This window comes from Toxotes jaculatrix, chromosome 19 (assembly GCF_017976425.1).
Source record: "Toxotes jaculatrix isolate fToxJac2 chromosome 19, fToxJac2.pri, whole genome shotgun sequence".
NCBI lineage: Eukaryota > Metazoa > Chordata > Actinopteri > Toxotidae > Toxotes > Toxotes jaculatrix.
In genome coordinates, this window is record NC_054412.1 from 2,903,629 (window position 1) to 2,915,667 (window position 12,039).

Sequence of the window (12,039 nt, forward strand, 5' to 3'; positions counted from 1 at the left end):
GAATTTTAAAAATTTTCTTCTATGAAAGTCTGAACTCTGCAGGATTTAAGGGGCAAAATGTCAGTTTTTTGCTTTTTAATATTTTGATTACTACATATTATATAATCAAAAACAAATAACAATAACATTAAATTTGATTACGTTTTACAGGAGCATTTGGATGCTGGTAACCACTAAGCTATTACATAATCCGTCCGTTCATCCTCTCATCTCTGTCTGCTGTCCCTTATCTAAACTCTTGAGCTTTTCATCCTCTGAAACTTGCTCCTTCTGGCCTTTCCTACCTCCTGGTGGACCTCTCTGGTAGTCAAGGTCTCTGTGTTGGTAGTCCAGGTCCCGATGCTGGTAGTCGTGCTGGTAGTGTGGCTGCATGCGCTCATCTGGCCTCAGGGCTCCTGGTGGAGGGTACAGCTCCTCCTGAGAGTGGTTTACCCGCTAAGAAGAATAATGAAAGGAGAGAGGAAGGAAGATGAGACGCAGAGAGCCAAGCAGGACAAATAAGAGGAGACAAGGAGAGACGGAGGGACAGGAGGTGGAAAGACAAAGGTGAAAAGGAACAAGGAGAAAAGATGATGAGAGGTGAGAGTGAGAAGTGAGAGGTAGATGACGACTGAGAGTTGAAGGTTTTTCCCAGACTCCTCAAAGACTTTTTATTTTCAGAAAAGCTGTTTTCTAAAAACTATCTGAGGAAAAACAAGAAAATCTACTGAGAAGTGGCTTCTACTACTCCAGTGCTGCTCTACCTGCATGCTGTTATGGATGTTGTCGACCACAGGGAGGCGTTCTCTGTCCTCCATGCCCTGCCAGTGCTGTGAGGGGCCCTGACCAGGGCCCACTACGCGATCCTGGCTCTTGGAGGCCGGGATGGTGAAGTACTCCCTGGGATAGGTCTGGGTGGGGATGGGGTAGGCCTCTGGACGGGGAGGGGAGGGCTCATCCTGATGAATAAAACCAGAAATGAAGTGTTGGGACACCATACAAAAAAAAAAGGATTGTCAGGAGCTGGTTGGAATAAAGACCTAAACACCGTGTGCAGTGACTGAAAAAATATTTCTCATCTTTGGTCCAGATACTGTGTGTGTCCTCGAGTGTCAGTGTCACCCTACTGTCATCCAGACTGCTGGAACATTCCTCATCAAGATGCCATCGGCTTCAATCGTTACTTACGTCTGCACACAGGTTGCCGGTGGAGACGGAGGTGATCTTGGTGCCAGGTCCTCCGGGGTACACCGCTTTGCCTGCAGGACTCTGGCCCTGATCTGAAGAAAGGTGGGGGTGGGGCGAGGGGGAGACATTTAAAAGCCTAATAAAATAAATCAAACAACGTGCTGATAACCAGTGAAGTGTAACAGGCACTGAAAGCAGCTGTTGAGATTATTAAATTTAAAGAATGGAGCATTCAAAACACTTCACACCTTCATTAACTTCGTCTAAACCCAGAAATATTGCCAAACAGTACCACGGCACCGCGTTTCCATATCAGGGTGGAGTAGTTAAAGAATAACAGCAGCAGCAGTTTTAGTTTTAGTTTTTTTTTCTATTTCCATTACCACACATGCCAAGTCAAATCACAATGACTTGTTTATCATGGACACTTTCCATTTTTTATATCTCATCCAGGCAACAGGAGTAATTTTCTGTATCTGCCTAATGTACTGTCTAAATTAGGTGGAAATGTTATAACCTGTAACTGGGTTTAAAGCTATTTCACACTGGTGCAGTGAACAGGATGTGATGAAAAATTTAAGACTTGAATGTGAATGTAAGCAGAGGACAGGCTGAACTAGTTCATGCAGTTTAAGTGTATGAGGATAAAATCTTAATGAGCAGCAGGGCTTACTGGCTACGTTGGGGCTGGAGCGGTGGTCGGCTCGGTTCTTGAGAAGCCGGTCTTCGCCGCTCATCTTCTTTGGTTCGGGGTAACAGTCCCAGCCAGCCTGCGGACTCTCCGGGGAGCCGTTCTGCACCGAGCTGTTGTACAACTCAAAGCCTTCACTCTTTGGTCGCATTTTCCCGTTCTTCTCACGGCCTCGGTCTGATGCTGTGAGAGAGTGTTTTAAAAAACTTATTGTTAATATCTAACTCTTTTTAAATTTCTTAATTTTGAATTCTTTTACCTTGATCTTTGGGTACTGAAGTTGGATTTTAAATGTAGGTTTATTTGAAACAAAACAGTCAACTAGAGCTGCAACTTACAAAGATTTTCATTCTTAATTATTTGGTCTATAACATGTCAGAAAATGGTGAAAAATGTATTTAAAACATCCCAGATGTCTTTAAAATGCTTGCTTTTGTCCGACCAATACTCTAAAACACAAAGATATTCAGTTTACTATCACATCACAGCACAAAGAGAAGCAGCAAATCTTCACAAATGAGATACACAAATGAAAAGTACTTAAACTATTATTTGTTTTTGTCGACTGAGAATCAGTTAATCAAATTATCATTTCAGCTCCTCTGTGCCCGGAGCCAGCGTACCAGTACCAGTTTCTGTCCCATCTGAGTATCTCGTGTTGCGTCCTCTGGTCACGCCCTCAGTCGGTGGGAATCTACACTCGTGTTCGCTTTTCCAGTTTCTGAACATTAAGCTCACTAAAAGAATGACCTTCGCTGCCTGGTGGTTAAACTTCACTGTCTGCACTGTCGGGAAAACACTGTGGTCGAGGGAATTTGGGAGAAACACCCCGTTAGCGTCATCCTGGACCACAGATCGGCTCCGGCCAGAAGGCTTCCTTAATGAATCCGGGGTCACATTCCAGCAGACAAAGATCAGCAGGCAGCCAGACAACCAGTAAACTCTGTGCCATGTATGTATGTGCAGCTTTTCATTCACGCACACACACACACACGCACACACACACACACACACATACACACACACAGCTGGCTCTGGCCACAAACACTCATTATATCCTTCAGTCTGCTCGCTCGGCTTTTTACTGCGCTACAGAGAAGACAACAAGGACACACTGTCTGGACAAGTCTGCTTCTCTTCCACCATTCACAACACAAAACTACTGACATCAACTAACAGTGGAACTAACAAAAGTCCATTCATTAAAACTTTAATGAACAAGAATCTTTTATGACCACGTGTGACCTTTTAAAATTACTTTTAATTTAAGATGTTAAAAAAGAGCTGAGATACGTATTTTACTCTTATTGAAGAAGCATCATGAACATAAAGTTTTTTTTTCCTTGTTAGTGATTCAAGGGAACCAGAAAAATAAGAAACATTAAGTTTAAAGGTATAAAAGAAACTGTAAAAATAATATACAGATGTGCTGGACTAAACTTTGTGTGTGTGTGTGTGTGTGTGTGTATATTTGCTCACCTCTTTGCATCATGGGGCTCGGCTGGTTGAGGAGGGTGGCCAGGCCGTGGTAAATGGCTCCCTGTTTGGCGACCTCCAGAGTCACGACTGAACCCGTCCTCGTCATCAGCTCTGCCGCCCTGAACACAGAGAGACGGAGAGGAAATCAAACCTGTAACAGAACCTCAGGCAGTGAGGAGTCAGAGCCAGACGCTGAACTGACAGCACTGAGTTTGTTTGCGTTTGTTGTGTTTACTATGCTGTTGTATTTTTTTTAGAACGTATCAGAGCAGTGAATATTTCATACCACGAATATTTCATACAACTTAATGTTATAACAGTTTGACATGAAATCAAACAATTACATAAATGTGTGTCCGGCACATCTGTTCATACACTGGATTCTCCTAAATATCAAACCGAAAGATGACAAACTCACAGCCTGTGATGAATTCTGTGTTTATCAGAACGGTTACAGATTAATTTGGGGCCCAAATAACCAGAAAGATAAAATAGAAGACCTTTATTATGAACCAGAGGAGGCAGGATTATATCTGTCACTGCCAGGGACACACTTCACTCTAATTTGACTACAATCCTGCTGTGTCACACACACACACACACACACACACACACACACACACACACACACACAGAGGGCAGATCACACGAGGTAATGAGCCACGTGTGTTTGATTGGATGGAACTCTGGGAATGTAACGTCAACTGTCTGATGGATCAAAATCCACATAATAAATATAAATATCACAGCGTTTAGCCTAAATCTTAAACCTGCTGGGTGGAACCTGTAGGAGCAGGAGAGGAGATGACCACAGGATCGTGCCGTTGCCAAAAAGTTACAAAATTCTCATGTAAAGTTACGAGATGATCCTGATATTGGATGCTACACCCGTCCCACCTGCTAGCTGCACGATAAAGCAATTACACAAATTATCTGTAAATCCAGTTTGACTCACACACACAGTAAACAATAACACTTAACATCAAGCCTGTACATGCTGAGCGAGAGGAATAACTGGATTAATGTGAGAGGGGCGTTAGCCACTGAGTACTTCACTGCAGTTTCCAAAACACACACACTCGCACACACACACTGTTCTGCTTGTGCTGTGTTGTTCCAGACATGTTGGAAGATCCGTCTGTTTTACAAATGGGACACAACTGCCTCAGCGCAAGAACCTCAAGATGTCTCAACCCTGAGGTTTCCAAGATGTGGTTATCTGATGTCCCGTCAGCATGATAATTTGCTTTTCCAATGTTTTCAATCCTCAAAATAGAATAAAAATCTGAGTTTCATCATCGTGTGACCATAAATATATCAATACTGTGCGGTAGGTGGTTGAAGATGTAAAAAAAAAAGAAAAGAAAAACACCATGTGCACCCACATTTCCTCCCTGGTGTTTCCGAGCTTGATCACTGGATTTTGCGATGGTTTAATTATAATCTTTATGTGTCAGCCGGGAATTTCCCATTTCCAATTTGCAAATGGATGTTTAGTTAGCATCACATTACATGATTTCTGGGAATTGAATTATTCTTAAGACAAACTGAGGTCGAGGCAAACGTTCAGAAAACCTCAAAATATCGGCACTAAGTGAAACACAGTTTTTACCTCTCCTGTGATAGGCCGACCAGACTGCGGCCGTCCACGCTTAACAGCTGGTCACCTGCAGCCAAGCGACCGTCCTGTGCAAACACAAACACACACACACACACCACAGAATGAGTCACTGCGTATGTTCTTCCTCTGTCATGGTTCCAGTTTTAGTGTTGGTACTAACCATGTCAGCTGCTCCTCCTTTGACAACAGACTTGATGTAGATGCCCAACTTCTCCTGACCAGCACCCTGCAGAGATAAAGGGAGGGAGAGAGACACAGAGGGATGTTCAGCGACTGTATGTGAAGAAGTGTGTAAACCAACAAACAATACAAGAAACACACACACACACACACACACTTCTCAATATAACAAAAAAATAAAACAAAAAATAATTCTACAAGGGACCAAAGACGCTGGACCGTAGCCAGTGCTGAATTAAACTGGATTAAACTGCTAATTAATAGGTGGGGAAAGTAAATGAATTAGCTTGCTTTTACTCTTGAGACTAAAGACGACTTTTTCTAAACTCTAGAACCTAAAGAAATCTAAACCTATATACGCACGTGTGACCAGAGTGCTGCAGTGCGCTTAAACGTCTTTTCCAATTTCCTGTGTGACGTGCTTTGTCTGAGTTTCCTGATTACTTTAGTGCATGTTGTTGGAAGAGGGGACGTATTTTAGCTTTGGTGGATGTTGGACGTAGGTAGCTAGCTCTGTAGGGAGATGATATCCTCATTCTTAATCCCACCCACAAAGCTCTAACTGGTCCAACTGGGGACACAGGCCTTGTCACGTACTCTGAAATTGTCTGTCATATCAAGTCTCTCTGTGGCCCGGGATACAAATTACAGTGTGACATGCACCATGAGCACCTAATCTGACATAGTGATCATTTAAAAAAAAGACATAAATGTTGTGAGGTCTCATCCCAGGGTTGTAAGATCCAGCGGCACCGGCTGAAGGCCCGGACCAGGAGGAATTTAAAGCTCACATTTAAACACAGCTATTCGAGAGTGCTGACACTGAAACGAGCAGAGCTGGATCACAAAACTCTTGTTTTCTGAACATCAGATCTCTTTTATCCGAGGTAACAAGTTCACCGACATGTCAAACTCAAAAATTTATAGATCAACAGCAGCAGGCAAACACATTCACGAGCGTTTTTGTTTTCTGTTTCCCTGCTTCTGTCCTGCTTTTCCTTCTTGTATCGCTGTTTGCTGCTGAAACAATAAAATCCCCCACTGGAAACGGCAGAGATTTATTTTATGTCATAATATTTTCCTTAAACCAAATCCTTTCTTTAGGGAGCAACAAAGAACTGAAATACAGATAAAAACCAGAGAACAAACACGTTGCAATGTCAACGTCAATACACGAGCACAAGCCAGAGCTTCTGTGTGTGTGTGTCCGCGCGCGTGTGGTTTTTCTATGAAGGGGGGGGGGGGCGGTTTACAGTGCTGCAAAGTGCTGGCACGTTATCAGACGTCATCACACGCTTTCTTTAACATCTTGACATGTTTGTCCTCACAGTTTGTGGAACCAGAAACCAGAAAAATATTTCAGAAATCTTTCTTTGCAGAGACACTTCAAAGCGCTAAATATGAAACTAGATTTTCTCTTCTTGCACCGAGACTTTAAAGTCGTTATTTGGTTTTAAGTGAAGATAACATGAGAAATTCTCGTAGTTTCACCAAACAAGAAGACAACCACCTTGATTATTCACAGACTTGCTTCAACCTTCAAAGCAGGTTCAAGGAAATAAAAAGTAAGACGTGCACCAAACTTTAAACTGAAAACACGACTGGAAAAGTTCAGATGCTAAATGCACTACCTAGACATTAAGAATCCCAGCATGTCTATAAAGTTGCTCTATAAAGTCCTAATTGCTGCCATTCCTCAGAACTGGCAACGAGTGTGTGTGTGTGTGTGTGTGAAGCCACATCTTGTAAAACACAGGTAGGGGTTACACACAGGTTAACAGCTTTTCCTGTTTGCAGGTCACATTTAATAACATTTAATAACTAGAAGATAAAGACGCCAGTGGAGGATTTTAATGTGCAGGTAATTAATTCTGTCTGACTTGGCTGAGAAGCTGCTAAATCTCAGGAAAGTCTCACAAACAAAACGGCCCATGATGATCCGGTCGATGTTTGACTGACAATATCTGCATCTGTGCAGCATTACCTTAATAAAATGGATCACAAAGAGTTTCATTTAATACCTTTATCTGTGATCATATTTGTCAAAGAATCCAGTATATTGATCATTTTCTTTTTTTTTTTTTGATGGAGCAGAATTCACTGACTGTGTTTAAAGACTTTCAGCATTTTTAATAATCATCTACTGGCTCTTTGCAGGAGGGTGTTGCTGATTGTAAATGGTGGCGATCAGAGTCTTCCTGCGGCAGGAAACAACTTTTCAATGAGCAGGAAAATATAAATATGGGTTCAAATAAGTTCAAACCAATCAGCTTTTTTTTTTATTTTTTTTTTTATAACATAACAATGGGCTTTGTGTTGCCTTCTCATCGAGATGGAACAAATACATTCCTGAGCTTTCACTTTGTGGCACATATTTTCACCAAATGTGTTTTGAGTCGGGGTGAAAGCACGTTACTGAAGGCCAGAGTTCAGACAGTTTAACTGATCACGCAATCACTACAATCAATAAACCATTTCAACAGTGCACCCATATATTTTCTGACTAAAGACCCATTCAGTTTTTTGAGAGGTTCTTCGTCCATTTATTTTCCATTTATTAACTATGTGAATGGAGTGAATGGAGATTCATTCTTCGCCCTCCATCATCCCCAGATCCGTTGTCCCAGTTTCTCCAGTACAAGAAGACAGCGGAAACATCAGGCCTTGAAACCATTTGACCCACAATGTCTCAGCTCTCTCTGTCTATACGTGTGTGTGTTTGTGTGTGTGTGTGTGTGCGCGCGCGCGTGGATATGTTATAATGAGGCTGGATTCATGCAGGCACGAATTTCCTGTGAGTGACATTAAGATGAGAGAAGAGCAGTGAATCATTCTGACTGTTTTATGTCTGTTGCACATTACAGAATGCATTAAAGAGCCTCTGTCTCAGATGGAGCCACAGCTTCATGCACTTATCCAGACCGGGGACCGGGGCGCCAAAACAAGCTCCAGAGACACTTGCGGGAACGTGGAGGGACTTTTAGCGAGTCAAAGCGGTCCCAGGAGGGGTTCAGAGGGGCCGCAACTTGCTGCTATGAGCATGTTCTTACTTAAGTTTGCAAATCTAAAATCAGTGCAACTCATATCGCTGGTGGTGTTGAGTAAGTTTCACAATGACAAAACTTCATCCAACAGATATATAGCAACAATGTGCAGGTCCATTATTTGCTCTCTTTTAAGCTCCGTTTTTAGTCTCCATCAGCTCCTGAGGGAAGCATCTGGCTCTTTTAGCTGTGAAATGCTCCACTATGTTCACCAGCTGACCTCTGACTGTGTCCCTCAGCTGCCCGGTGCTGATCAGGTATCAGGTACAGTGGGTTTTTAGGGCTTTTTACCTGTCAGTCGTTGTTGTCAATCAGGAATATTGCTGTTATTACCTTACGCTGGTAGCCCAGCCAGCCTGCTTCATTAGAAATGGGTGTGTAGCTCTTGGAAATCACACAGTACAACACACAAAATTTCTCTCTATATGCAGTCACCAGTGTTAAATATACAGTCCTTCTGTCTATGGGCGAACTCTGAAGAAGTGTACGGTAAAGACACGGGCACGTTGAAACGTGTGCTGATGCTGGGGTGTGGGTCAGAGTGAAACCAGATGTGTCACTTCTCACAAGCGTTGTCAACTGATCGACATGAAAACACACCTTTCTTTGGAGATCACACTCACTGAACCGCTGCGAAACATTGACGACGATACTTCCCCTGTTGATGCGTGCATGCCTGTTAAATTCGTTCGTTAAATCTCTACGAAGAGCTGGAATACCTCAGGCAGATTTACTGTTTGATTTACTGCATTTTAACGGACAGCTCTGGTTCCTTAAAGAGCCCTGACACAACAAATCAAGCGCACCTTAAAGCGGCCCTGCTTGTATTAGAGCGGAATGGCCTGAGGCTTTGTCAAACATGCTTCTAACGTACTATGGACTAGATGGAAACGCAATGCCTTTTAAAAATTCAAAACATCTCTGTTTTACTACCTGTCATGTCAGGAAACAATTACGATCACATACAAGATTAAAAACATAAAGATCTGCACAAATGAGCAGAATTAAGGATCAGTTAAATTAAATACAGTTGCATTTAGAAATGCAAATGTTTGCACATGTATCTGAACGTGGAAATCTGTAAATTACACGACATCCTTCAGTGTTTTCCTCGGGTCAACAGAGCCAGAGTGATGTGACATTTTTCTCAGAGTCTGACTCACGGTGAGAAACTAACATCTACAGCAGAGTCGAGAAGTCACGGCTGTCACGTGTGTCCGATACACAGCTGACAAAAAACAACTGCTAATGCAGGCTGGCAGCACACGGAGATTACAGCTTTCAAAGTTAGCACGTCAGCCTGCTTTCAGGAGCCTTCCTGAGGTTATAAACCACCTCTCCATAAGCCAGAGGCGTTCAAAGGCCCTGTGCACTCACACAGGTATTCTCTGTCATTTTGGTGGATTAAAGATTTTCTCAGGACTGTCTGGGCGTGTTTTGGATTCACATCTCTCATCTCCTCTATCCTCCCTTTTTTTTTTATTTTGCAGCATCTGTTAGGACAGAACGATTTTTAAGCCTTCGTGATTCTTTAGCAAATGAAATTTCATGACTTCAATAAAACTGCAGTGCAGAACCATGCCCCGACTTCAAGCTGAGAGAACGTCTGATCAGCTAAACATAACCGGTTCCTGCCGGACTAAAATTCGAATGGTGCACGTGTCCTTTAAACAGGCCGAGAATAGAAGACGGGGGACGGCGTTCAGAGAAAATGGATGCAAGCAGTAAAAGTCAAACTGTAGTTACATATTAGCCGGTGTGACAGTTGTTGGGATAAATTTACACACCACTAAGTACTACTTGTTGTTTTGCAGCTATTTCAGATGACATTGCAAGACGTATTGGTATTATTATGTTGGAGGATTTATGTAATTTTCATGTGAATGCAACAAACGAAAAGCATGAAATGAGGCGTATACTGGAAAATGAATGAAATGTTTTTCTCTGAACTTTGCGTTCCCAGCTCAGAGTGTTGCAGGTGTGGGAAACACGGGAAACAGACGATAAATAAGAAAAATAAAAACAAATACATAAAACCAAGTAAACAACTTAATTTTCCATCATGACAAAGTAACCACAGACATGATAAACTGGACTGTGCGTAAAGACAAGAATTGGTTCAGCTCCCAGGCTCCAGTCAGAAAACAATACGTACTTCTTCTTCCTGCATGTCCCTGTTTTTCCACACTAACCTGGCAAAATGTGATTCCACCACAGATACACTGTGGCTTTTATAATGAGCGCCAAGATGAGCGCCAAGATGTACAAATGTTCTCCTCCACACGCCTTGTAAACACCTCCTGTCCGCAGCTTTACAGGAAAGCGAGTGTATGTGTGCGCGCGCGCTACATCCTCCCATTGTTCCAGCCCTCACGGGGGGTGACCCTTTCATACTATTGTTCCACTTCTAGTTTGATCCTATTAGCTAACAAACAAACACAAACATGTACACAAGCAATACTTCAAACACACTGTTGGTAACACACGGAACAAATGCAGCTTTTTGAGTTTGGACTTCACTGCCTTCACCAACGAGGAGAACGTTCCCAAAACTAAGACTGTGATTCACATACTGTATACATGATCTGAGTTAAGGTGACGGAAAACTGCCAGATTTTTTAATGGAGTTTGGTGCGGAATTCTCTCCTCTGTGAAGGCAATGCTCCGCAAGATTCCAGTTATTTTAAACCTGCACAGAGGGAATGTTCTGTTCTTAACAGCAACAGATACACTGAGTGAGTAAACACACTAACACGGGAGAAGGGGGGAGAGGTGGAGGGTGAGGCAAAGAGTTTCCTCAGCTCCAGCTGGGAGCTGTCTGGAGGAAAGAAACACAATACGATGAAAAATACACACACACACACACACACGTTCGACTGGTTCAGAGTTCTTAAGAATACACAGAAAAATCTTCACCTCATTTGTTCCAGAGAGACAAAGAGTTTAAACCATATAAATGTGACACGAGGAACATTTGTCACGTATAATGCGACGCCACAGACCAATCACTGCAACTACTGTTCTGACCTTTAACTGGTTTTACTAAAGTGGGACATCACTGCTGTTTTTAAACTGACGTTCTCACCAAACAAGATTTGTTTGGCAAGTTTTTGTGCCTTAATTGTGACCAACATCAAATTCCAAATGAGCCTTAACACGTTTCTTCCTCCCTCTCCATTTACTCGGCTCTGAGCCCAGAATAAGGAGACGCTGCCCAAAGTTTATCTCTGTTTTTACCATCTGTGTTTCATGTGTGTACCTTAGTTTAACCATTAGCAGAACGGCCCCTAAAGCAAACAATGAAAAGTGACAAACCAGAAGGCCATCACACCAGAAGGCAAACCCTCACTGGGCTGCTATCACCCTGCTATCATGTGTTCAATACTCAACCAGCTGCTTGAAGTTCACCACGCATCCTCGGCAAGTGCTTTCGATTAAAGCAGCCACAGCAGGTGAACAGAGGACGACAATCACGATATGAAGAAGACACTGAGGAATCTGGTCTATCAAGGGACGAGTAAACAAAACACACACTCCCTAAATCTGACCTGCACGTGCATGAGAACCCACACACACCTTTCAGATCACTTCTTATATTTAGCTCAATTCAAAAGTAAAACCAAACAGTGGAGATCAAGAAGCATGCAGAGGTAACAAGGAAAAACATAATGAGACGTTTCTGTCCATCTTATAACACAGACACAGACACACACACACACACAGAGTTACCTGATCTTTCCTGCCCACCACAGAAAACCACATGTTGCAGCTGCTGACCAGTTCACACTGGGACGTCCAGACTGGGGCAAGTATACAACACACACACACACACAAACCAAACTGCACACTCTTGATCC

General features: G+C 42.7%; 1 protein-coding gene across 12 annotated transcripts in view; it reads right to left on the minus strand.

Annotated features, from left to right (window-relative positions):
* Positions 1–12,039, minus strand: part of afdna (afadin, adherens junction formation factor a) — a 79,022-nt gene that overhangs the window by 15,546 nt on the left and 51,437 nt on the right. For all 12 annotated transcript variants that reach the window (XM_041064356.1, XM_041064355.1, XM_041064346.1 and 9 more), the window contains 7 exons: positions 5,119–5,184; positions 4,950–5,023; positions 3,338–3,456; positions 1,841–2,041; positions 1,168–1,259; positions 744–938; positions 285–435 (listed from right to left, as the gene is read on the minus strand). In XM_041064356.1, coding sequence (XP_040920290.1) covers positions 285–435; positions 744–938; positions 1,168–1,259; positions 1,841–2,041; positions 3,338–3,456; positions 4,950–5,023; positions 5,119–5,184 — 898 coding nt within the window. The remainder of the gene's footprint in view (positions 1–284; positions 436–743; positions 939–1,167; positions 1,260–1,840; positions 2,042–3,337; positions 3,457–4,949; positions 5,024–5,118; positions 5,185–12,039) is intronic.